Raw genomic sequence first — 24,963 nt, 5'->3', positions numbered from 1 at the left:
GCGCGCATCCTATTATTATGCAAAGTCTAGGTGATAAGTGCCGGCCGGGGTATACGGCGCGACGACACAAAAATTACTTGTGTGTGTGTGTGGAGCGTTGGGCGTGTGTTATGTGACAAAAGACCGCCCGTCTCGTCCCCAGCTCCGCCTCATGAAAGAGGAGAGAGACATGTATGGGCGTGCGCGCGCGTGCACGTGGCGTTTGGCCTTGGCCCATATTACGACTGCACCACTGGTCATGGGACGGGGTTGCACGCCGTTCAACCAGGTCTGTGAGCAGGAGCAGGCAGGAGCACGTGCACGACAAGAATGCGCCAACTCAACTCATGCGCCAACTCGCCAAGTACCCACCTGGCTACTTTGCATAACAATAGCTCAGGTCGTCAGGTGTGTTCAAATACGCCCTCAGAAACATTCACGCAAAACTTGTGAATGAAATGTGTTACATTCCATTCCTAGAGGCAATTAGGCATTGTCTTTATTCTGTGCGCACGCGAGGGAATATTTATGCGCATGCGCGGGAGCACGCGCTCGTGCACGCAACGTCATTAAAACACTGTGCAACCAGGTATGAAATCACCAACGCACCACTGCACAACAGGAAGAATCACTCTGAGTGCTAATGTAATAGAGTTACAGAGGTCCGACACTGTTTGACAAACGATGTTACTTTATGTTATGTCGTGTCTGTCTACTATGTTTGTTAATTTGTCATCTCTCCCCCCCCCCCTCTGAAAGGCGCTATATAAAACGAAGTTATTATTATTATTATTACTTACCCTTAGCTGCCAGAGTTGTACCCTTCCTGCTGACTTGTAAGTCGCTTTGACTATACAGATTGTTATTAACTCTAGGAGGCATGACTTTGACTATACAGATTGTTATTGACTCTAGGAGACATGACTTTGACTATACAGATTGTTATTAACTCTAGGAGGCATGACTTTGACTATACAGATTGTTATTAACTCTAGGAGACATGACTTTGACTATACAGATTGTTATTAACTCTAAGAGACATGACTTTGACTATACAGATTGTTATTAACTCTAGGAGACATGACTTTGACTATACAGATTGTTATTAACTCTAGGAGACATGACTTTGACTATACAGATTGTTATTAACTCTAGGAGACATGACTTTGACTATACAGATTGTTATTAACTCTAGGAGACATGACTTTGACTATACAGATTGTTATTAACTCTAGGAGACATGACTTTGACTATACAGATTGTTATTAACTCTAGAATACATGACTTTGACTATACAGATTGTTATTAACTCTAAGAGACATGACTTTGACTATACAGATTGTTATTAACTCTAAGAGACATTACTTTGACTATACAGATTGTTATTAACTCTAAGAGGCATGACTTTGACTATACAGATTGTTATTAGCTCTAGAATACATGACTTTGACTATACAGATTGTTATTAGCTCTAGGAGGCATGACTTTGACTATACAGATTGTTATTAACTCTCGGAGACATGACTTTGACTATACAGATTGTAGCGGCTCCACCATTGACGGGGGCTACAAGCTCATCCGATCACGACTCCATTATCCTCATTCCGGCTTATAAACAAAGATCACGTGAGGCCGACAAATAAATTGACCGACCAATCAGAGGCCACGCTTCAGGACGCGCTCGAGGATGTTGACTGGAATATGTTTCAAGGAAGCGCCAGTGACGTCAGCGAGTTCGCCGACAGCGTTATCTGCTTCATCACAACACTGGCTGATAGTATTGTACCCACAAAGAAGGTGCGGGTGTTCCCAAACCAGAAACCGTGGGTGGACAGTACTATCAGAGCAGCTCTGAAATCCCGCACCACTGCCTACAACCTGGGCAGAGAGTCAGGAAACATGGAAGAGTACAAGGCTTCAGTCTATACTCTGCGCAAGGCTGTAAAACTTGCAAAACGGACATATGCTGATAAACTGGAGACACAAATGGCACAAAATGACACAAGAGGCTTATGGCGGGGACTGAGGACAATAACTGACTACAAAGTCAGCGCCCCCTCAATGGGGAGCGACGACGCCTCTCTCGCGGACAAACTCAACTCTTTCTACGCTCGGTTTGGTGTAGACAGTGGCGCCGCTAGCTCAACGGCTAGTGACGTCACTGGCGCGCCGGCTGTTGTGGAGGGGGGGGGCAACCGCGGGGGGGCGGGAACGCTCTCTCGTTGTCGGAACACAGTGTGAGAAGAGCATTTATGCAGGTGAACACCAGAAAAGCTGCTGACCCACATGGTATAACAGGACGCATACTTAAGTCCTGTGCCAACCAGCTAGCCCCTGTGTTCACCGCCATATTTAATCAATCCCTGGCGGAGTCAGTGGTCCCTGCCTGCTTCAAGATGTCTACCATCATCCCTGTACCAAAAAAAAACTCCACAACATGTCTCAATGACTACAGACCGGTGGCACTCACCTCTGTGGCCATGAAATGTTTCGAGAGGCTGGTCAAGGATCACATTTGTGCCTCCCTCCCCAGTGATATGGACCCCATGCAATTTGCATACAGGCCAAACAGGTCCACTGACGATGCGGTCTCCCAAGTACTGCACAGCACCCTCTCTCACCTTGACCGCCAGAAGGGGGGCTATGTGAGACTGTTGTTCATTGACTACAGCTCAGCGTTCAACACCATAGTCCCCACCAGACTGGTGGACAAGCTGATCGAGCTGGGTCTGAGCTCCGCTCTGAGCGCCTGGATACTGGACTTTCTGAGCGAAAGGCCCCAGGCGGTCAGGGTGGGGGGTCAGACCTCCAACACCATCACCCTGAGCATCGGGTCCCCCCAGGGCTGTGTTCTGAGCCCCCTGCTGTACTCACTATACACACAGGACTGTGTGGCCAAGTTCAGCTTCAACTCCATAGTGAAGTTTGCGGACGACACAGTGGTGGTGGGGCTGATCTCGGACAACGACGAGAAGGCCTACCGGGAGGAGGTTGAGGTACTGGAACGCTGGTGCCAGGACAACAGCCTGCTCCTGAACATTTGTAAAACCAAGGAGCTGATCATGGATTATAGGAGAGGACAGCAGGAGACACACACCACTGAGGATAAACGGGGCTACCGTGGACAGGGTGAGCAGCTTTAAGTACCTGGGGGTCCACATCTCAGAGGATCTGACATGGTCAACACACATAGACTCAGTCGTAAAAAAGGCGAAGCAGCGCCTCTACCACCTGAGACAGTTAAGGAAGTTCAGAGTATCTGGGAAGATACTCCAGTCCTTCTACTCCGGAGCTGTAGAGAGCATCTTGACTGGAAACATCACTGCCTGGTATGGAAACAGCACGGCACAGGACAAGAAGGCCCTACAGAGAGTGGTGCGCTCAGCCGAGCGTACCACAGGTATTGCACTACCACCCCTGCAGGTTCTATACAACAAGAGGTGCAAATCCTGCAGAATAATGAAAGACCCCCACCACCCCAACAACAGCCTGTTCATGCTGCTGAGGTCAGGCAGACGCCTGCGAACCCCAGCTACTAGGACAGAGAGGCTTCGGCTCAGCTTCTTCCCCCAGGCCATCAGAGCCCTGAACACTGAACTCTCCACACACAAGCACACATGAGCACACACACGACACACACACTGTACACGCTCACACACTAGCAGCCACTTTAACATGAGCAAGCACACACTCATGCTGCACACGCCCACACTTATGGCCACTAAGGAAAGGTCACTTTAAAAATAGTATAGCATAACTTGAGATTGTATAAAATAGCAATGTACAGAAAGACCCAGTGCCTCATCCGTAGCTAACAGTGTATTGCACTACCACAGGACCTAGCATGTCCTTCATGCTCTGTAAATAACTATGTACAAATACCGATATGCCCTACTATGTTACTTGTTTATTGCACAATATTGTTTTATTGGATTCTATTATATGTTGTTACTACTGTATTGCACATGTATCGCAAGACCACCCGCATTTCATTGTATACTTGTATGCCGTGACAAATAAAACTCTTGACTTGACTTGTTATTAACTCTAGGAGACATGACTTTGACTATACAGATTGTTATTAACTCTAGGAGACATGACTTTGACTATACAGATTGTTATTAACTCTAGGAGACATGACTTTGACTATACAGATTGTTATTAACTCTAGGAGACATGACTTTGACTATACAGATTGTTATCAACTCTAGGAGGCATGACTTTGACTATACAGATGGTTATTAACTCTAGGAGACATGACTTTGACTATACAGATTGTTATTAGCTCTAGGAGACATTACTTTGACTATACAGATTGTGCAGAACTTCACCAGAACACCCCTGTTCACATCCTTCCCCTGGAGAGGGAGAGCTTGTGTGATGTCACTAATAGGTTGAATTTATCGTGGCTTGAAAGGTGGTAACTTGACACCTTTAGATACATCATACACCAAAAATTGAAATTGGTGCTTTTAGCCTGTGTGTGTGTGTGTGTGTGTGTGTGTGTGTGTGTGTGTGTGTGTGTGTGTGTGTGTGTGTGTGTGTGTGTGTGTGTGTGTGTGTGTGTGTGTGTGTGTGTGTGTGTGTGTGTGTGTGTGTGTGTGTGTGTGTGTGTGTGTGTGTGTGTGTGTGTGTGTGTGTGTGTGTGTGTATAGAGTGGGCTACAGATGAGGTCATGTTCTACACCAGTCAGGAGGGCCTGCGCTGTAGCAGAGTGTTCCGTCTGGACCTGATCTCCACTGGAACCCAGAGAACCCTGGTGTATGAGGACACACAGCCTGAGTAAGTGTGTGTTTGTTTGTGTGTGTTAGATAGATCAATAGGTAGATCAATAGGAGAATTGGCTTCAGAAGACCAGACCGGAGTCCTTGGCCTAGGACCCGGAAGTGGCTCCCAGAATACGTCGATATTTATACACGACAAAAGGGGTGTTGTCAGGTGACCAGGTGGGAAGGGGATGGGAGGATGAGACAAGGGGTCAAAGGGAGGGGCTGGAGAAGGGTGAAGGAGGGGTGAGCCAGGAAGGAGGGGGAGACACACATGGGTATTTGACACACAAAGGAAAGGTGGGGGAGGTGTTAGGACAGGATGTCTACCACAGTAGTTATTTGAATAGTTTGTTATTGTCTTCTGTCTGCCCCCCTCTCTCTCCGTCATTCTCACTGTGTGTGTGTGTGTGTGTGTGTGTGTGTGTGTGTGTGTGTGTGTGCTGTCATTTCAGTGTGTTTGTGGAGATGGCTCGGTCCAGAGACCAGTGTTTACTGACCATCAACTGCAGCAGCAAGACCAGCTCGGAGGTGTGGCTTATTGATGTGGCCACGCCTCTCTCTGAACCCTTCCTGGTTCAGCCACGCCTACCAGAACTCCTATGTCACGTAGAACACTGGAACGGTTGGCTGATTGTGCTGGCCAACACAGGGCCTGGTCAGGAGTACCAGGTAAAGACATGGGCAGCATTCATAGCATTACATTTCATTTTAACAGTACTGGCCATTATGGACAATACCAACCACCCTCTCCACCGCACCCTGATGGGGCAGAGCAGCAGTCGCAGCGGACGGCTCATCTCCCTGCACTCACGGACTGAGCGGCACAGGAGGTCCTTTGTCCCCACTGCCATCAGACTGTACAACAGCGTAATATAGTGCGGGGGACCTTGACCTCTGACCCACACACCTGTTTTTACACCTGTTTTATACACGTTTTTATTTTATTTTTACACCTGTTTTTACACACTTGTTTCATACACCTGCTTTTATCTCATCACGCTCTTATTGATATTGATGGATATGATTTAATTGAATTTTATCATGTGCTTATTTTTTATTAATGATGCAGACATAACGTGAAACAACTGAATGAGAACTGTCAATGTCTGTATATACTGTGTGAGCTGCGAGATACCCTGAATTTCCCCAAGGGGATTAATAAAGTATCTATCTATCTATTGTAATGGGAAATATTAAAGGGACAAACGATGAGCCGTTTACATTAATGATTCTGAGTCATTATTAATAATAGGAAAGTTTATTTCATCCGTGGCCACAAATGAAAGGACAGTTTACAGTCAGAGACAACATGTTAATACAGTAGCGTCTGGCCATAGACTGACCAAGAGTTCTGTTCAGACATATGTTAAATACACAGTTGTCAGACATAACATAATATCAGATATGATGATGAAGGTAAACAAAAATGGTTCTCAGTCACTGGAAGCAACAACAATTTTGTTATGGCTGGGGGATGTTGGAGTCTTCTTAAAGAGACATACACACATTAACCAGTCAAGCTGGTCACACTGAAAGTCACGCTGTATAACATGATATCTCAACACAGATCTATAAGGACATGATAATATATTCCATGACACTATCTATCTATATACCTGTATGTCATGTATGTCATAAATGTCACTATGAATTGAAAAGGGGGGACCCTGATGTAAACAAGACAAACGTCTTTCTCTGGTCTGCATCCCCATAACAATTGTGTGTATTGAGCCGTACTGTATTGTACCCATTCTGCAATCTGTTAAATAAAGTTTTCATTCATTCATCCATTCATTCATCCATCCATTCATTCATTCATTCATTGGTATCTCTTTATCTCACCTCTACCATGCCAGGTGCTGAGGGCCCCTCTCTCATGCTGCTCCATGGCCTCCTGGGTGCCGCTGTTCACCCCTGCTCCTGGCACTGCTCTCAGGGACATGGAGGTGGTTGGGGACTGGTGTGTGTTGACTACCAGGGTGCCAACGGGTCACCTGGCACTGAGCCTGGTCCCACTGGCACACCCACAGGACACTTCCACAGTACAGGTTGGTACATTAGACACAGTATATCTCTAGTGTCTGGTCCTAATAGAGACAGTATATCTCTAGTGTCGTATATCTCTAGTGTCTGGAACTAATAGAGACAGTATATCTCTAGTGTCTGGTCCTAATAGAGACAGTATATCTCTAGTGTCTGGAACTAATAGAGACAGTATAACTCTAGTGTCTGGTCCTAATAGAGACAGTATATCTCTAGTGTCTGGTCCTAATAGAGACAGTATATCTCTAGTGTCTGGAACTAATAGAGACAGTATATCTCTAGTGTCTGGAACTAATAGAGACAGTATATCTCTAGTGTCTGGAACTAATAGAGACAGTATATCTCTAGTGTCTGGTCCTAATAGAGACAGTATATCTCTAGTGTCTGGAACTAATAGAGACAGTATAACTCTAGTGTCTGGTCCTAATAGAGACAGTATATCTCTAGTGTCTGGTCCTAATAGAGACAGTATATCTCTAGTGTCTGGAACTAATAGAGACAGTATATCTCTAGTGTCTGGTCCTAATAGAGACAGTATATCTCTAGTGTCTGGAACTAATAGAGACAGTATATCTCTAGTGTCTGGTCCTAATAGAGACAGTATATCTCTAGTGTCTGGTCCTAATAGAGACAGTATATCTCTAGTGTCTGGTCCTAATAGAGACAGTATATCTCTAGTGTCTGGTCCTAATAGAGACAGTATATATCTCTAGTGTCTGGTCCTAATAGAGACAGTATATCTCAGTATATCTCTAGTGTCTGGTCCTAATAGAGACAGTATAGCGTTAGCCACGCTTCTAGGCCTCTTTTCTTTTGGAAAGAATGATAAAAAATAATAATAATTTCTTTTTGTTTGTTTTTGTATTCGACTAAGAGGTTGGCTAGTCGACTACGGCTCCTTTCGATTGATTAGTCGACTAATCGACTAATAGGGGTCAGCATTACGTAACAGTAATATACAATGTACAGGTGATTAAACTGGTTCTAAAATATATAAATGAGTATTACTGAGTAATAGTAGTACTACACGGAGGGGGAGCATTGTACTGTATATTGTATTGTAACTCAGTTACTTTTTTACTGGGTCGTGTTCCCCGCTGTCTCGTTGGGGAGCTCAGCCAGAGCTCAGCCAGCCTCCCACACTGGGTTGTGTTCCCCGCTGTCTCGTTGGGGAGCTCAGCCAGAGCTCAGCCAGCCTCCCACACTGGGTCGTGTTCCCCGCTGTCTCGTTGGGGAGCTCAGCCAGAGCTCAGCCAGCCTCCCACACTGGGTCGTGTTCCCCGCTGTCTCGTTGGGGAGCTCAGCCAGAGCTCAGCCAGCCTCCCACACTGGGTTGTGTTCCCCGCTGTCTCGTTGGGGAGCTCAGCCAGAGCTCAGCCAGCCTCCCACACTGGGTCGTGTTCCCCGCGATGGAACTCTGTTGAAGTCCATGTTGAATCCTCTACTCTGACACCATGTCGTATTTATGCTTTAGATAAATAATCATTCGGGACAAGGAGAGTACGTTCGCTTTTTTATTGCAACGTCAGCAACATGAGTGTGACTCTATCCTAGGCTAGCAGCCAACTGGCCATCAGGACCCCGTGTGCGGGTACTTAAACAGAAACAAGTAGGTATATTACTGTTCTGAGTGAGTGAGCAGACTTAAAACAAGTAGGTATATTACTGTTCTGAGTGAGTGAGCAGACTTAAAACAAGTAGGTATATTACTGTTCTGAGTGAGTGAGCAGACTTAAAACAAGTAGGTATATTACTGCTAATTTTCAAAAACTGGAGCGACGCCGAACCTCATGTTGTTCACACGCCGCCATCTTGGTCTGCTTAGACATCTCTAGTATCTCTCTCTCTCTCTCTCTCTCTCTCTCTCTCTCTCTCTCTCTCTCTCTCCCTCCCTCTCTCTCTCTCTCTCTCTCTCTCTCTCTCCCTCTTTCTCTACCACCTTCTCAATTCAATTAAATTCAAATGGTCTTTATTGCCAAAGCCAGTGTTAAAACAGACAAAACAAAGCAAAACAATCAAACAGAGATCAGTACAGTTAGTGCAGGAATATATGTGTGATTGACAGTCTTTATGGTGGTTGTATTCCGTTGGATGTCCTTTTCTTGTCACAGCAGCTCACAAATCTTGCTGCTGTGTTTGCACATTGTTGTATTTCTCCCAGTAGGTATGGGAGTTTTGCGTTATTTTCCATGTTTTCAAAGTATCTTTGGGTGTTTGCAATTTGTGGGAAGTATATGTCTCTGATGTCTTGGTATAGTGGGCAGGTTGTTAAGAAGTGGAGCTCGGTTTCCACCTCATCTTTGTGCAGTGGGTGCACAGTCTGTCTTCTCTTGGGAGCCAGGTCGCCTGTATCAGTTCCGCAACCGTTCCTATTTCCGGGGTAGGCCTGATTGGCCCCGACAGGCACGTGACCCGCCGCGGCCACGCCCCGCGGCAGCCCCAGGACGCGGCAACGAGGCTGCTGTGGTTCACCGCCGCTTTCCCCCTTCAACGCCGCCCGCAGCAGCAAATTTGCGCGAGCGCAGGATTATTTCAGTGTGTATCATGCAATCATTTATCATTTAACATTTAAAAGGCGTACATTGTTGTATGAAATAAAATAGTATAGAGACATATGTACAGCGTTTGATGCAGAATAGAAGTAACTGAGTTACCATACAATATACAATACGCTATAGTGCAAAGCAGAAATGGGATGAGGTACAATTTACAGTAAGGCGTATGCGTTGCAGTGCAAATGCTTCTTACTGTTGCGCTCCAGAGACCGTTACTGTACCATACAATACGCTATAGTGCAATGCACGCTAAAAAAAAAAAAAAAAAAATGTAAGGGAATAGTCACACGTGTCACAAACGGACCATAGGATCCACAGCCAAGCAGCGTTACCAATTGAGCTAGTTGTCGATGGTAAAAAAAAGGGGGATTACTGCTACATAATGCTGCCGCGACGGAGCTCCGCCGCGACAATATTATTAAACAGCGGCTCTGTCATTGAAGTGGGAAAAGTGAGCCGTATTGTATATTAGTACATTGCATAGTATATTGTATAGCGTATGGTAACTCTGCGGCGTTGAAGGGGGAAAGCAGCGGTGAACCACAGCAGCCTCGTTGCCGCGTCCTGGGGCTGCCGCGCCGCGGGGCGTGGCCGCGGCGGGTCACGTGCCTGTCGGGGCCAATCAGGCCTACCCCGGAAATAGGAACGGTTGCGGAACTGATACAGGCAGCCAGGTCTGCCTATGGCGGCCTTTCTCAATGGCTAGGCTGTGCTTGCTGAGTCAAGGATAGTATTGGGTCAGTCACAGTGCTCAGGTATTCTGCCACTGTGTACTCTCTGTTTAGGGCCAAATAACATTTCAATTTGCTCTGGTTTTGGGTTGTTTCTTTCCAATGTGTCAGATAGTTTTCTTTTTGTTTTCTTATCATTTGGTTTAGTCCAGTGTGGTTTCTGTCTTGTGGCTCTGCTTGTGTTTGTGAGCAGAGTCCCAGAACCATCTGGCTGAGTGGGCATCTCTCTAGGGTCTCTCTGTGGGTGAGGGCTTTGTTGTGGAGTGTGTCTGGTTCACTTTCTTTTTGGTGATTATAAAATGTAAATGCTCTCTTTTGGATTTTGATCATTAGTGGGTATCTTCCTAGTTCTGCTCTGCAGGCATTATTTTGTATTTTCCGTTGGGTGCAGAGAATGGATTTGCTAAATTCTGCATGCAGAGTCTCAATTTGGTGTTTGTCCCATTTTGTGAAATCTTTGTTTGCAAGTGGGCCCTAGACCTCGCAACCATACAGGGAAATGGGTTCTATGACGGAGTCTAATATTTTGAGCCAGATTTGAATTGGAATGTCTAGCTTGATGTTCCTTTTGATAGCATAAAAAGCCCTTCTTGCTTTATCTCTCAGGCCGTTCACAACTTGGTTGAAGTTCCCTGTGGCGCTGATGTTTAGGCAGAGTTAGGTGTAGTTTTTGGTGTGTCCTAGGGCAATTGTGTCTAGGAGGAATTTGTGTTTGTATAATTATTTGTAGGCTGGATACAAGAGAATATCATATTTTGGAATATCATAACTTTTGTTTTGGTTAGATTTACTGTCAGTGCCCAGGTCTGGGAGAATTAGTGTAGAAGATCAAGGTGCTGCTGTAGCCCTTCTTTTGTTGGAGACGGCAGCACCAGATCATCTGCAAGCAGTAGGCATTTGACTTCTGTGTTTGCTAGGTTGCCAGGTGCTGCAGCGTGTTCCAATGTTTTTGCCAGTTTGTTGACGTATATGTTGAAGAGGGTTGGACTCAAACTGCACCCCTGTCTAACCCCTTGGCTTTGAGGAAAGAAGTCTGTGTGTTTTTACTCATTCCTCACAGCACATGTGTTATTGGTGTACATTGCCTTTATGATGGGTTTTCCCTCCAATGCCACTTTCTAATAGTTTGTACAGCAGACCCTTGTGCCAAATTGAGTCGAATGTTTTTTGTCAACAAAACAGGAGTATAATTTGCTTTTGTTTTTATTTATTTGGTTGTCGATTAGGGTACTGAGGGTGAGAATGTGGTCTGTTGTACGGTGATTTGGTAGGAAGCCAATCTGTGATTTGCTCAGGGCATTATTGTTTGTGTGGAAATGCATGGGTCTGTGGTTGACACAGATCCCACGGTAATTATTTGGGTCAAATGTGTCTCCACTTTTGTGGAGCGGTGTTATGAGTCCTTGGTTCCAGATATTGGGGAAGATCCCAGAGCTAAGGACAATGTTAAGGAGTTTTAGTATAGCCAATTGGAATTTTGTCTCTCTCTCTCCCTCTTTCTCTATCACCCTCTCTGTCTCTCTCTCTCCCTATCTCCCTCTTTCTCTACCACCCTTTCCCTCTCTGTCTCTCCCTCTCTCTCCCTCTTTCTCTACCACCCTGTCTCTCTCTGTATCTCTCTCCCTCTTTCTCTACCTCTCTCTCTGTTTCTGTCTCTCTCTCCCTCTTTATCCCTTTTTCTCTACCACCCTCTCTGTCTCCCTATCTCTCTCTCTGTCTCTCTCTCTCTCTCTCTCTCTCTCTCTCTCTCTCTCTCTCTCTCTCTCTCTCTCTCTCTCTCTCTCTCTCTCTCTCTCTCTCTCCCTCTCTCTCTCTGTCCTTCCCTCCCTAGCTCCCCTCCTGGGCCTGTGTCTTTGAGTCTTGTAGACCAGGCCTGTCGGAGGACCAACGTAGTGTGCTAGAGTTCCACCTCTCCTCTCCAGTTCACCCCCCAGTGCCGTACCGCCTCTACCCCAGCGATGGGCTCATCTTATCGGGTACAGAGGATGATGACGGGCGCCCCCCAGAGAACCAGGCCTGGGGCAATTATATCACCACACGCCTTGAGGCCCCCAGCCAGGTAGGAGCAGTCGGGCAGATACACAAAACAGAACGTGCGCACACACACACACACACACACACACACACACACACAGACACACACAGACACACACAGACACACACAGACACACACACAGACACACACACACACACACACACAGACACACACACACACACACACACACACACACACACACACACACACACACACACACACACACACACACACTGCAAAGGTATCTGTGTGGAGGTAGACATGTGTCTCACTCTCAAGTGTCCCCTGGTGATATCCTGCTTTAGCATTTAGCCACCTGAGTGACGTCTGCCATACAGTCAACACCAACACACACACACACACACACACACACACACACACACACACACACACACACACACACACACACACACACACACACACACACACACACACACACACACACACACACACACACACACACACACACACACACACACATTCCATCAAACACCTAATATATGTAAACTATAGTACATTTCTTTTACAGAATCACTGATAACATGTTAAATATTGCAGCCACAATTGCTGTAGTTAATAAGACCTTTTATGCTTGTGTATGTGCTTGTGAAGATATCTTGATAAAATGTGTGTGTACAAGATGGCGGTTTGCGCATAAATCTTCTCTTCTTTTACCTAAAGGGGAACCTAAAATATGTTTCTGACATATTAACGGTAGGTTTGATATGCTATTGCTGGATCTTGAGTCATATTTGACATGATATTGCTGGATCTTGAGTCAATGAGTCATATTTGATATACTATTGCTGGATCTTGAGTCATATTTGATTATGCTATTGATTATACAATATTAAATATGGTCTCTCTCTCTCTCTCTCTCTCTCTCTCTCTCTCTCTCTCTCTCTCTCTCTCTCTCTCTCTCTCTCTCTCTCTCTCTCTCTCTCTCTCTCTCTCTCTCTCTAGGATGGTACCTTGGTGCCTGTGACCGTGCTCCATGCAGTACCAGTGGGGTCCCTGAAGGGGGTGCCCCTGCTGGTCCATGTGTATGGAGCCTACGGCAGGGAGTTGGACATGTCCTTCAGCCCAGAGAGGAGACTCCTACTGGAGGAGGGCTGGGCGCTGGCCTACTGCCACGTCAGGTACACACACACACACACACACACACACACACTGTACAGTACACTACAATACACCACTGCCACGTCAGGTACACACACACACACACACACACTGTACAGTACACTACAATACACCACTGCCACGTCAGGTACACACACACACACACACACACTGTACAGTACACTACAATACACCACTGCCACGTCAGGTACACACACACACACACACACTGTACAGTACACTACAATACACCACTGCCACGTCAGGTACACACACACACACACACTGTACAGTACACTACAATACACCACTGCCACGTCAGGTACACACACACACACACACTGTACAGTACACTACAATACACCACTGCCACGTCAGGTACACACACACACACACACACTGTACAGTACACTACAATACACCACTGCCACGTCAGGTACACACACACACACACTGTACAGTACACTACAATACACCACTGCCACGTCAGGTACACACACACACACACACTGTACAGTACACTACAATACACCACTGCCACGTCAGGTACACACACACACACACACACACACACACACACACTGTACAGTACACTACAATACACCACTGCCACGTCAGGTACACACACACACACACTGTACAGTACACTACAATACACCACTGCCACGTCAGGTACACACACACACACACACTGTACAGTACACTACAATACACCACTGCCACGTCAGGTACACACACACACACACACACTGTACAGTACACTACAATACACCACTGCCACGTCAGGTACACACACACACACACACTGTACAGTACACTACAATACACCACTGCCACGTCAGGTACACACACACACACACACACTGTACAGTACATTACAATACACCACTGCCACGTCAGGTACACACACACACTGTACAGTACATTACAATACACCACTGTCACGTCAGGTACACACACACACACTGTGCATTACACTACATCACTGCAGACTGCCACTGTCCTACAACTGACAAACACACACTGTACATACAGTATTTAATACTGTATAAATATGATAAAAAATTACGATACAGTAAAGTGCAATTTGTGTGCAGTAGATGTGCATGCAGCCTTTGCTAATTATGAACCAAAGCTATGAAACACCTTGTCACCTATGGACATTAGGGAGGCTAGCTCACTACATATTTTCAACAGTAAGCTAAACACGTATCTCTTCACCTTTAGCCTTTTAATATATTCTGCCACTTTGCACTCATTACATCCACACATATCCACATGTATTGTAAATTAGATATATTTTATTGTTGTTTTTTATGCTTCTGTGAAATAAATAAAGTTTATTATTATGAGAACCACAGGTTTATCGACTACTTCAGCTAGCTAACCCAAACTGGCCAAACAGCTAGCTTTAGCTAACCCAAACCGGCAAAACAGCTAGCTTTAGCTAACCCAAACCGGCCAAACAGCTAGCTTTAGCTAACCCAAAAACCGGCCAAACAGCTAGCTTTAGCTAACCCAAACTGGCCAAACAGCTAGCTTTAGCTAACCCAAACCGGCAAAACAGCTAGCTTTAGCTAACCCCAACCGGCCAAACAGCTAGCTTTAGCTAACCCAAAAACCGGCCAAACAGCTAGCTTTAGCTAACCCAAACCGGCCAAACAGCTAGCTTTAGCTAACCCAAACCGGCCAAACAGCTAGCTTTAGCTAACCCAAACCGGCCAAACCGCTAGCTTTAGCTAACCCAAACCGGCCAAACCGCTAGCTTTAGCTAACCCAAACCGGCCAAACAGCTAGCTTTAGCTAACCCAAACCGGCCAAACAGCTAGCTTTAGCTAACCCAAACCGGCCAAACAGCTAGCTTTAGCTAGACCAAACTGGCTAAACATTAGTAAACAGCTAGCTTTAGCTAACCCAAACTGGCCAAACAGCTAGTGTTAGCTGCCTCTTAACCTCGTTCCCAGTTTTATCTCCGTGAGATAAAGCCTGGTAAAGAACTACACCGAAAGTGTCTGTGGGGTAGAATTTCCGGTGTATGTACCTCCCCTGGTGGAAGCTGCCTCTGAACGGACCAAACTTTTCCCGAATCCTGTCGGCAAACAAACTAGAACGTCCCGATCATGTAGTAAATTCTTCAGGCAAAGCCGTTGCAGTGGCTTAAACGAGGAAATATTGTGCACTTCACACGTTTCTATAATTGTTTTGTCGAAACCGGAAAGCCTGTAGCCTGTACTTCCTGTACTTCCGTTTAGACATTTTAGGAGGCATATCTTTACCAGCCTAGCGGCCTCTTAACCCAGTTAAACTGGTTTTGGTAAGCAAAAGTAATCAAAATAAATCAAAAGTATGATTTCAATATATTTAAGCACATTATAAGTAAAACTTTTAACACACTAAGTACAATTAAAGTGGTTCAATTTAACACAACTTTAGTATACTTTCTGAATACATAAAAGGTATAATAAATTATACAAAGTATACTTTCATAAAATATACTTAAGTATATATATATATATATATATATTTATTTAAATATTTATAGTCTTGCATGTGCCCTGCCGCTGACACCTATGTTCCCGTGCCGTATCTCCTCTCTAGGGGTGGAGGGGAGCGGGGTCTGGCCTGGCACAGACAGGCTCGCCTGGAGGGGAAGCCCAGAGGCGTGGAGGACCTCCTGGCCTGCCTCCGTCACCTCCACGCCTCGGGGGTGTCCTCTCCTCGGCTCACCGCCCTCTCTGCCTGCAGCGCCGGCGCCGTCCTCGTGGGGGCGCTGTGTAACACCCACCCTCACCTGGCGCAAGCCACCACACTGCAGGTGCGGCAGGAAGATGTGTGTGTGTGTGTGTGTGTGTGTGTGTGTGTGTGTGTGTGTGTGTGTGTGTGTGTGTGTGTGTGTGTGTGTGTGTGTGTGTGTGTGTGTGTGTGTGTGTGTGTGTGTGTGTGTGTGTGTGTGTGTGTGTGTGTGTGTGTGTGTGTGTGTGTCAGTCTACTACTGTTGTACCAGAACACTGAGGGTACAGAACACTGAGGTACAGAACACTGAGGTACAGAACACTGAGGTACAGAACACTGAGGTACAGAACACTGAGGTACAGAACACTGAGAACACTGAGGTACAGAACACTGAGGTACAGAACACTGAGGTACAGAACACTGAGGTACAGAACACTGAGGTACAGAACACTGAGAACACTGAGGTACAGAACACTGAGGTACAGAACACTGAGGTACAGAACACTGAGAACACTGAGGTACAGAACACTGAGGTACAGAACACTGAGGTACAGAACACTGAGGTACAGAACACTGAGAACACTGAGGTACAGAACACTGAGGTACAGAACACTGAGGTACAGAACACTGAGAACACTGAGGTACAGAACACTGAGGTACAGAACACTGAGGTACAGAACACTGAGGTACAGAACACTGAGGTACAGAACACTAAGAACACTGAGGTACAGAACACTGAGGTACAGAACACTGAGGTACAGAACACTGAGGTACAGAACACTGAGGTACAGAACACTGAGAACACTGAGGAACAGAACACTGAGGTACAGAACACTGAGGTACAGAACACTGAGGAACAGAACACTGAGGTACAGAACACTGAGGTACAGAACACTGAGAACACTGAGGTACAGAACACTGAGGTACAGAACACTGAGGTACAGAACACTGAGGTACAGAACACTGAGGTACAGAACACTGAGAACACTGAGGTACAGAACACTGAGGTACAGAACACTGAGGTACAGAACACTGAGGTACAGAACACTGAGGTACAGAACACTGATGTACAGAAGGGTAAAGCCTGATCCCAGCCACCTTAAACAGAAGGCCTCGCTGTAACACAAATATACTAATATACTTCAGTTACTAGGGATGTTCGATAGGGATGTCCGATATTATCGGCCGACCGATATTATCGGCCGATATCGGCAGTAAAATGTGATATCGGAAAATATCGGTATCGGTTTAAAAACAAAAAAAAACAATAACAATATTTGTTATATATATATCCAGAGAAATTATTAGTTACCTGAAATTATTCAGTTTTTTTGGATGGGGAAACCCTGCATATATCGGTATCGGTTGATATCGGTTGATATCGGTATCGGAAATTAAGAGTTGGACAATATCGGAATATCGGTATCGGTAAAAAAGCCAATATCGAGCATCCCTAATGTTCGATGTTGGCTTTTTTACCGATATCCGATATACCGATATTGTCCAACTTTTTTATTTATTTTTTTACTTTTCACAATAAATAAAATAAGAATTTGTTCTTACTTGCTTGCCTGGGTAAATAAAGGTTAAATAAATGTAAAACCAAACATTTTCGATATTACATTTTAATGCCAATATCGGCCGATAATATCGGTAGGCCGATAATATTGATCAGTTACTCCTTCTGGTCGCGTCTGCAGGCGCCGTTCCTGGATGTGTTGGGCAGCATGGAGGATCCCTGCCTGGACCTGACAGCAGAGGAGAGAGAGGAGTGGGGAGACCCCCTGACAGACCCCCGACACAGACACGCCATCGCCTCCTACTGTCCCCTACGCAACATCACACCTCAGGTACGAAGAGGGAGGAGGGGACGATGACACCTAAACTAGCATGTCCTCTGACATCACAGCTCAGGTATGAAGAGGGAGGAGGGGACGATGACACCTAAACTAGCATGTCCTCTGACATCACAGCTCAGGTATGAAGAGGGAGGAGGGGACGATGACACCTAAACTAGCATGTCCTCTGACATCATATCTTGTGTGTGTGTGTGTGTGTGTGTGTGTGTGTGTGTGTGTGTGTGTGTGTGTGTGTGTGTGTGTGTGTGTGTGTGTGTGTGTGTCTGTGTGTGTGTGTGTGTGTGTGTGTGTGTGTGTGTGTGTGTGTGTGTGTTAGCGTTACCCCTCCATGCTGCTGACAGCCTACAGTGGTGATGCCAGAGTGCCATTAGCAGGGGTCCTGAAATACACAGAGAGACTGAGGGAAGCCATCAACACACACCCTGCACAAGGTCAGTACACACGCACACCCTGCACCAGGTCAGTATACACACGCACACCCTGCACCAGGTCAGTATACACACGCACACCCTGCACCAGGTCAGTATACACACGCACACCCTGCACCAGGTCAGTATACACACGCACACCCTGCACCAGGTCAGTACACACACGCACACCCTGCACCAGGTCAGTATACACACGCACACCCTGCACCAGGTCAGTATACACACGCACACCCTGCACCAGGTCAGTATACACACGCACACCCTGCACCAGGTCAGTATACACACGCACACCCTGCACCAGGTCAGTATACACACGCACACCCTGCACCAGGTCAGTATACACACGCACACCCTGCACCAGGTCAGTATACACACGCACACCCTGCACCAGGTCAGTATACACACGCACACCCTGCACCAGGTCAGTACACACACGCGCACACACACACACACACACACACACACACACACACACACACACACACACACACACACACACACACACACACACACACACACACACACACACACACACACACACACACTGTATCAGTACTACAGTAATAGCAGTGCTGCTGCTGGGTCAGTACTACAGTAATACAGCTGTTAGATTATAGTGTTCATCTTCATCGTTGATGGTTATCAGCCTCCTCTCCTGGCCATCTCTGCATTGTGTATTTGTTTTGTATTGTTGAGGCAATCCTTCGCGGAATTCTTCTTCTTCCCCATTGCATTGGAAACAAACATTAGTTGAGTCGTCGTTTCATATCAGAAGGCTGTTTATTTGCATAAACAAAGCTCTCACACGGAATGCAAATCTAATTGAAAGTCTTTAAAAGGCTAAGAAACTAAATGAATAAGTTCTATCTCTCTTGGTTGTGCGTCTCTCCTCACTCACTAGCGGCCTATCCCCCCTTCCTCCACCAGGAGGGAAGCCCTGTCTGCCTGATGTGTTCTGTCTCGCTATTCAGACTCAACTGAACTCGATCGGAAGAGCCCAACACTTTTATGTCGGTCTACTGAACGTGAAAACGGTCTCTCTCTCTCACTCTCTTTCTCTGGTTCTGTCTCGTGTTATCTAACCTCTTCTTAACACTTTGGGTGCCGCGTTGTTTCCGGGCGACGGCTATGCGAGGCCACGCATTAAACTAATGGAGTCCGTCACCTTGTTTGTAGAGCTATAACTATATTGTATATTATAGCTATGGATACAATACTATGGTCATTTGACACTGAGTTTCTTCCGGTCAAGATGCAAAAAATAAAAATAAATTCCATCCATACGTTCCCGTTTTATACCGTGGTGAATGAGTGTTATTTCGGAATGATCCGGGCCTATTCCTGGGAGGCTGGTTATAAGCCGCAACGTGTATTATACTAAATCCATTGGCGTTTTGTCCCTACACATGCTACAATTAAAAAATCAATAGGTATTATGTTTCATCATGAATGCATGAATGGGGGGTGGGGGGGTCGTTTTTTGATGTTTTGATCGCCATCAACGGCATGGCATACATTGTGGACTATCGTTACACACATACACTCGGATCGCAATGAAAACATTCTTGGATCAACGCAAGATTGATATCATATAGCCCTTACCTTGACTAGGATGTACCCCAAAAACAATATTCCAATGATGTGATCGCCATTCCAAGTATAGATGTCAATCGTGTCGCCAACATAATCCATCCCACAACACCGATCGGAAGTATCTAATTCTTCTCAATCCGAGCGTTCTAACCGATTGTCTTGCCCGGAGAAAAAGAGCCGAGCCAGACCCATATAATCGACGCACAGCCCAAGACACAGAGTTTCAAAGGGTGCTCGATACCGCCGCCTGGTAGGATGCGGTCGGTACTGCACCTTCGGAGTCCCAGTATGCCTTTTACAGGCAACATACAGTTCCCTGACATTGAATAGGGTATTCAAATCGAGAGAGAAAAAAGTTAAAACGATCCAGAAACGAGAATCTTCGTTTATGGCACTGAAAGGGTTAAGGCCATTAACAGGAAATTACCTCCTTAACTCGCATCACTACTAGTTTGGAACTCTAGACCCTATATGACACGCTCAAATGATTGGCTTACACTGGAGGTCCCCATGTACAGACCCAACTTGGAAAATCAGCCTTTCATTATAGTGCCCCTACTACATGGAACTCTCTTCAGCTTTCGCTGAAGATAAAACGTCCTATAATGCAGGGGAAGTTCAGAGGCTTACTGGCAGGCCTGCCTGCAACAGTCTGTAATTGTTTTTGACTTAGCCTACTTATATTAGTTAAAAACAGTATAGTCTTTCAGGTGTTTCACACATTGGTCTTTGTTGTATCTTCATCTGGGATGCAGTTTCCGGTGGGGCGTGTCGTGGTTGGAGGGGCGACACGGGTAGTTTGAGTGTACTTGGATTGTTTGTGCATGGTGGTGGTGGGGGTGTCGTTTCTGTGGGCTGCTTTGTTGCCTCTGGTCCTGGTAGCCTTGCCGTTGCGGGGGGGGATCGTGGGGTTCTGCAGGTTGGATGGTGGTAGGGCTGGGCGATTCTTGCTCAAATGTGAATCACGATTTTTTCCCTCTTAAGAATTGAGGTCACGATTCTCTCACACGATTCAAATTTTTTCAATAAAATCATTTATTGCACTCAAACAGACAACATAACATATATCAAAGTGCTTGACTTAAATTTAAACATAACATATGAAAGTGCTTGACTTAAACTTAAAAGTCTCTTGTAACATACAAAAGAACTCAAGTCAGAATCGTCATCATTTAAAAAAGTTAAGTAAAGAGTAAAAAAAAAATTATAATAATTGTCTTTTTTTTTTATAAAAAAGAAATCATCATCATTTTGAAATGAGATTGCATAGGTCTATGAATCGAGATAGCAATTTTTTTTCCGATTAATTGCCCAGCCCTAGATGGTGGGTTGTAGAGCCGCGCCGGGGGGTTCGGGCGACGGTTCTGGATGTTGGGGTGGATGGACATGGTGGTGGTTGGACGGGGCACGAGTGGGTGGAGAGAGAGAGATGCACATCGCCAACTCAATCACTACCATAGTAAACATTGTGCTTTAGATTAGTACATGAGAAGTACCAAAAATACATTACAAGTATACTCTGAAAAGTATATTCTTTCGAGAGAGAGAGAGAGAGAGAGAGAGAGAGAGAGAGAGAGAGAGAGAGAGAGAGAGATGTGTCAGCAAAACGCTCTGCCCTCTTTTACCCCAATAGAGACTTGGGAGACTCTGTCTGTGTCTCCTCTCAATTATAATCTCCCTCCAACACATTGATAGTACACTCTGGTATACCGCTCTCTCTCTGTCTCTCTTTCTCTTTCTCTGTCTCTCTCGCTGTCTCTTTCTCTCTCTGTCTCTCTCTCTGCCCCTCTCTCTCTCTATCTCTCTCTGTGTGTCTCTCTCTCTCTCCCCTCTCTCCGGAGTCTTTGATAAAGTGCTGATGGCACACACACACACACACGCACACACACGCACACACACACATGAGACGGGTGGATCCATTAGCATGGTAAAGAGATAGTGTATCAGAAGGAGAGATTAGACACCATACACTGGGAGCTGTCAAGGTCAAGACCACGCTTGTGAAACACCCTCCCACCACGGAGGAGAGGAGGGAGGGAGAGAGAGGAGAGGAGGGGGGGCCATATCAGATGGGAGTGGGGATAAAGTTAGAGCGGGGGTGGGCGGTTTGGGGGGGGGGGGGGGTGAGGGGGAGAGAGACACAGAGAGAGAGGGGGGGAAGGAGGAGAGGATGGAGGGTGATATCAGATGGGAGTGGGGGTAAAATTAGAGCGAAAGAGGGGGGGGATAGGCAGAGGGAGGATTGATTGATTGATTGATTGAAAACTTTATTAACAGATTTCAGAATGGGTACAGTACAGCTCAATACATACAATTGTTAAGGGGATGCAGGCCAGAGAAAGGCTTTCGTCTTGTTTACATCAGGGTCCCCCATTTTCAATTCATTATAACATATATGACATACAGATAGACAGTACTGCTACATCTATACATTTATGACATACCAGATTTGCAAATACAGTACTGTTTGTGATACAAAAAGAGTCCAGAAAAGAGAGCATATACATTTGACGTAGAAACTGTACATTGGAGGAGGTTGGGTAGGTGGGGTGGGGTTGAGTGGGTGGGGTGGGGGGGGGGTGGGGGGTGGGGGCTGTACATTGGAGGTGGTTGGGTGGGTGGGGGGGGGGGAGGGGTTGGGTAGAAGGGGTGGGTGGGTGGGACACACACACTGTACAACTGTACAAGCAAAACTGTACATTGGAATATTGACAACCATACTTGGTCATTTACTGTACAGGGGAGGGGGTTGGGTTAGGACATTTACAGGGGCCAGTTTCGAATTGCAGCCTCCCGTAGGTGTTCTTTGAGAGTGGTTTTGAAAGTGGGTAGTGATTCACATTACTTTACAGCTGTGGGTAGGGCGTTCCACATTGATGTGGCATAATTGCGAAACGTGTTTAGTCCCTTGTTTGAGCCGAATCTGGGTTTAACATGATTTGTGGAGCTCCCTCTGGTGTTGTGATCGTGGTATTCACTGACCTTTGGGAAGTATTTTGACATGTACATGGGTACCTTGGTTGTGTAGTGTATCTTGTAGACCAGGCCCATTGCAAGTTGCTGTACTCTGTCTACTCTAAGCCATCCTAGGTTGTCAAAGTGGGCAGGGGTGAGGTGGGTTCTAGGAGTAAGGTCAAGTAGTAGTCTGACCAGTTTGTTTTGAGATGTTTGTAATCTTGTTTTTAGCGCCTTTGAGGTGCTTTGGTACCATGAGGTGCAAGCATAGTCATAGTACCCTTGAATGAGTGCTCCTGCCAGAGTCTTCAGGGTATTCTTGTTTACCAGAGAGGAGATCCGGTACAAGAATCGAGTTCGTTGGTTGACTTTTTTTATTACATTGGATGCCATTTTGTCACAGGAACCCAGGTAGGTAATTTCATCTTTCCTTGTGACAATATTGTCACCCACTGTAACTGAGAAGCCGTCGGTCTTGCTGAGTTTGTTATTTGAACCGAAGAGAATGGACTCTGTTTTGCCCATGTGTAATGATAGTTTGTTATCAGCGAGCCTTATGCAGATTTTGCCTAGTTCCGAGCTGAGGGTTTTTTCAACCTGTAACTTGTTCTTGTCAGAGACCAGCAGGGCTGAGTCGGCCGCAAACAGGAACAAGTTGCAGTCACAAGCTGACGACATGTCAGGAGAGGGGGTCGGTTTGTGAATGTGAGTACCAAATTGTAAAGCGCTTTGGATAAAAGCGCTATATAAAAAAGCAGCCATTTACCATTTACCATCTCTCTCTCTCTCTCTCTCTCTCTCTCTCTCTCTCTCTCTCTCTCTCTCTCTCTCTCTCTCTCTCTCTCTCTCTCTCTCTCTCTCTCTCTCTCTCTCTCTCAGATGGTGAGCCAGTTCCCAGTGTGGTCCTGAATGTCCAGCCTGGAGCAGATCACTTGGGACCAGCAGACTTTGATCTGTGTTTGTCTGAGGTAACATGCCCTGCTAGAGGAGAAGAACAGACTCTTGTCTTGGAACAGTTTGGGGTTTTAAAGAGTTAGCCTATCTCCCATAATCATCTGAAAACAAGAGCAAAGGCTCTCGGTTGTCTTCAGGTGTGTTAAATCGTGTGCTTATCTTCAAGGAAATAACTCATTCAGCATGGAAAGAAGCCAAATGACTAATCGACTAACAAATTCTTAACCGACCGATTAATGGATTAATGGACAGCCCTAGAATGAAAAACAAAAAGAAAGTAAACAATGTTCCTCATTAGATCTACAGACAGAAGACAATGTTCCTCATTAGATCTACAGACAGAAGACAATGTTCCTCATTAGATCTACAGACAGAAGACAATGGACCTCATTCACCCACATTGTCGTAAGTTTCCTCTTCACCTCTTAAGCCCTAGCCATATTTTCAGAAAATTCGCCTAAAAATACATACCTAAATAAATAGAAGATTGCTCCATTTCTACAAGGTCCATTTGCATGTTCTTGGTATCTACATTCTCAGGTAATGTATGCCCAGTGTCAGAAATATTGTGTCTGTTACTAGGCTTGAGTAAATTGTAATTAACCAACAGAGAATATCAATTTCTTATTTTTTTTTTCATTTTTTTTTGTTAGCATGGTGTTATTCACCGTCAAAGAAAAAAAGAAAATATTCTTTTTTATATTCTCCTTTGGTTCATTACAATTTACTCGAGCCTAGTAACAGACACAATATGTCTGACACTGGGAATACATTCACTGATGTCCCTAGATATCAACAACATGCAAATATGCCTTGTAGAAGTGGAGCAATCTTCCATTTAATTAGGTATGCGTTTGTAGGCAAATTTTTTGAAAATGGGTTTAAGTGATTAAAATGATAAGCACATCTCTGGTCTGCACTAGATTTTAAATGATAAGCACATCTCTGGTCTGCACTAGATTTAAAATGATAAGCACATCTCTGGTCTGCACTAGATTTAAAATGATGAGCACATCTCTGGTCAGCACTAGATTTAAAATGATAAGCACATCTTTGGTCGGCAATCATTTCATGATAAAAGCACCTCTCAATTTGCACATTCCATGAGCGAAAAGTGGCAGGGAGAAAAACATCTTATTTTGCCTGCCCCCTTACTCAAAACAATAAATAAACAATAGAAATAGATGGTCTGTCAATTGCGCATATTTAA

General features: G+C 45.5%; 1 protein-coding gene across 1 annotated transcript in view; it reads left to right on the top strand.

The window, feature by feature from the left end:
* The window catches only part of prepl (prolyl endopeptidase like), a gene marked incomplete at its 3' end in the record, with an annotated part of 57,915 nt that overhangs the window by 23,368 nt on the left and 9,584 nt on the right, over positions 1–24,963 (top strand). The window contains exons 6-14 of the mRNA XM_084321826.1: positions 4,635–4,761; positions 5,201–5,417; positions 6,605–6,796; positions 11,909–12,136; positions 13,076–13,251; positions 15,830–16,046; positions 17,665–17,814; positions 18,140–18,254; positions 23,679–23,767. Coding sequence (XP_084177952.1) covers positions 4,635–4,761; positions 5,201–5,417; positions 6,605–6,796; positions 11,909–12,136; positions 13,076–13,251; positions 15,830–16,046; positions 17,665–17,814; positions 18,140–18,254; positions 23,679–23,767 — 1,511 coding nt within the window. The remainder of the gene's footprint in view (positions 1–4,634; positions 4,762–5,200; positions 5,418–6,604; positions 6,797–11,908; positions 12,137–13,075; positions 13,252–15,829; positions 16,047–17,664; positions 17,815–18,139; positions 18,255–23,678; positions 23,768–24,963) is intronic.

This window comes from Notolepis coatsorum (genome assembly GCF_963971535.1).
Source record: "Notolepis coatsorum genome assembly, chromosome: 9".
Taxonomy (NCBI): Eukaryota; Metazoa; Chordata; class Actinopteri; order Aulopiformes; family Paralepididae; genus Notolepis; species Notolepis coatsorum.
Note: the sequence above shows the minus strand (reverse complement) of the source record. Positions and strands in the feature narration are given on the sequence as shown.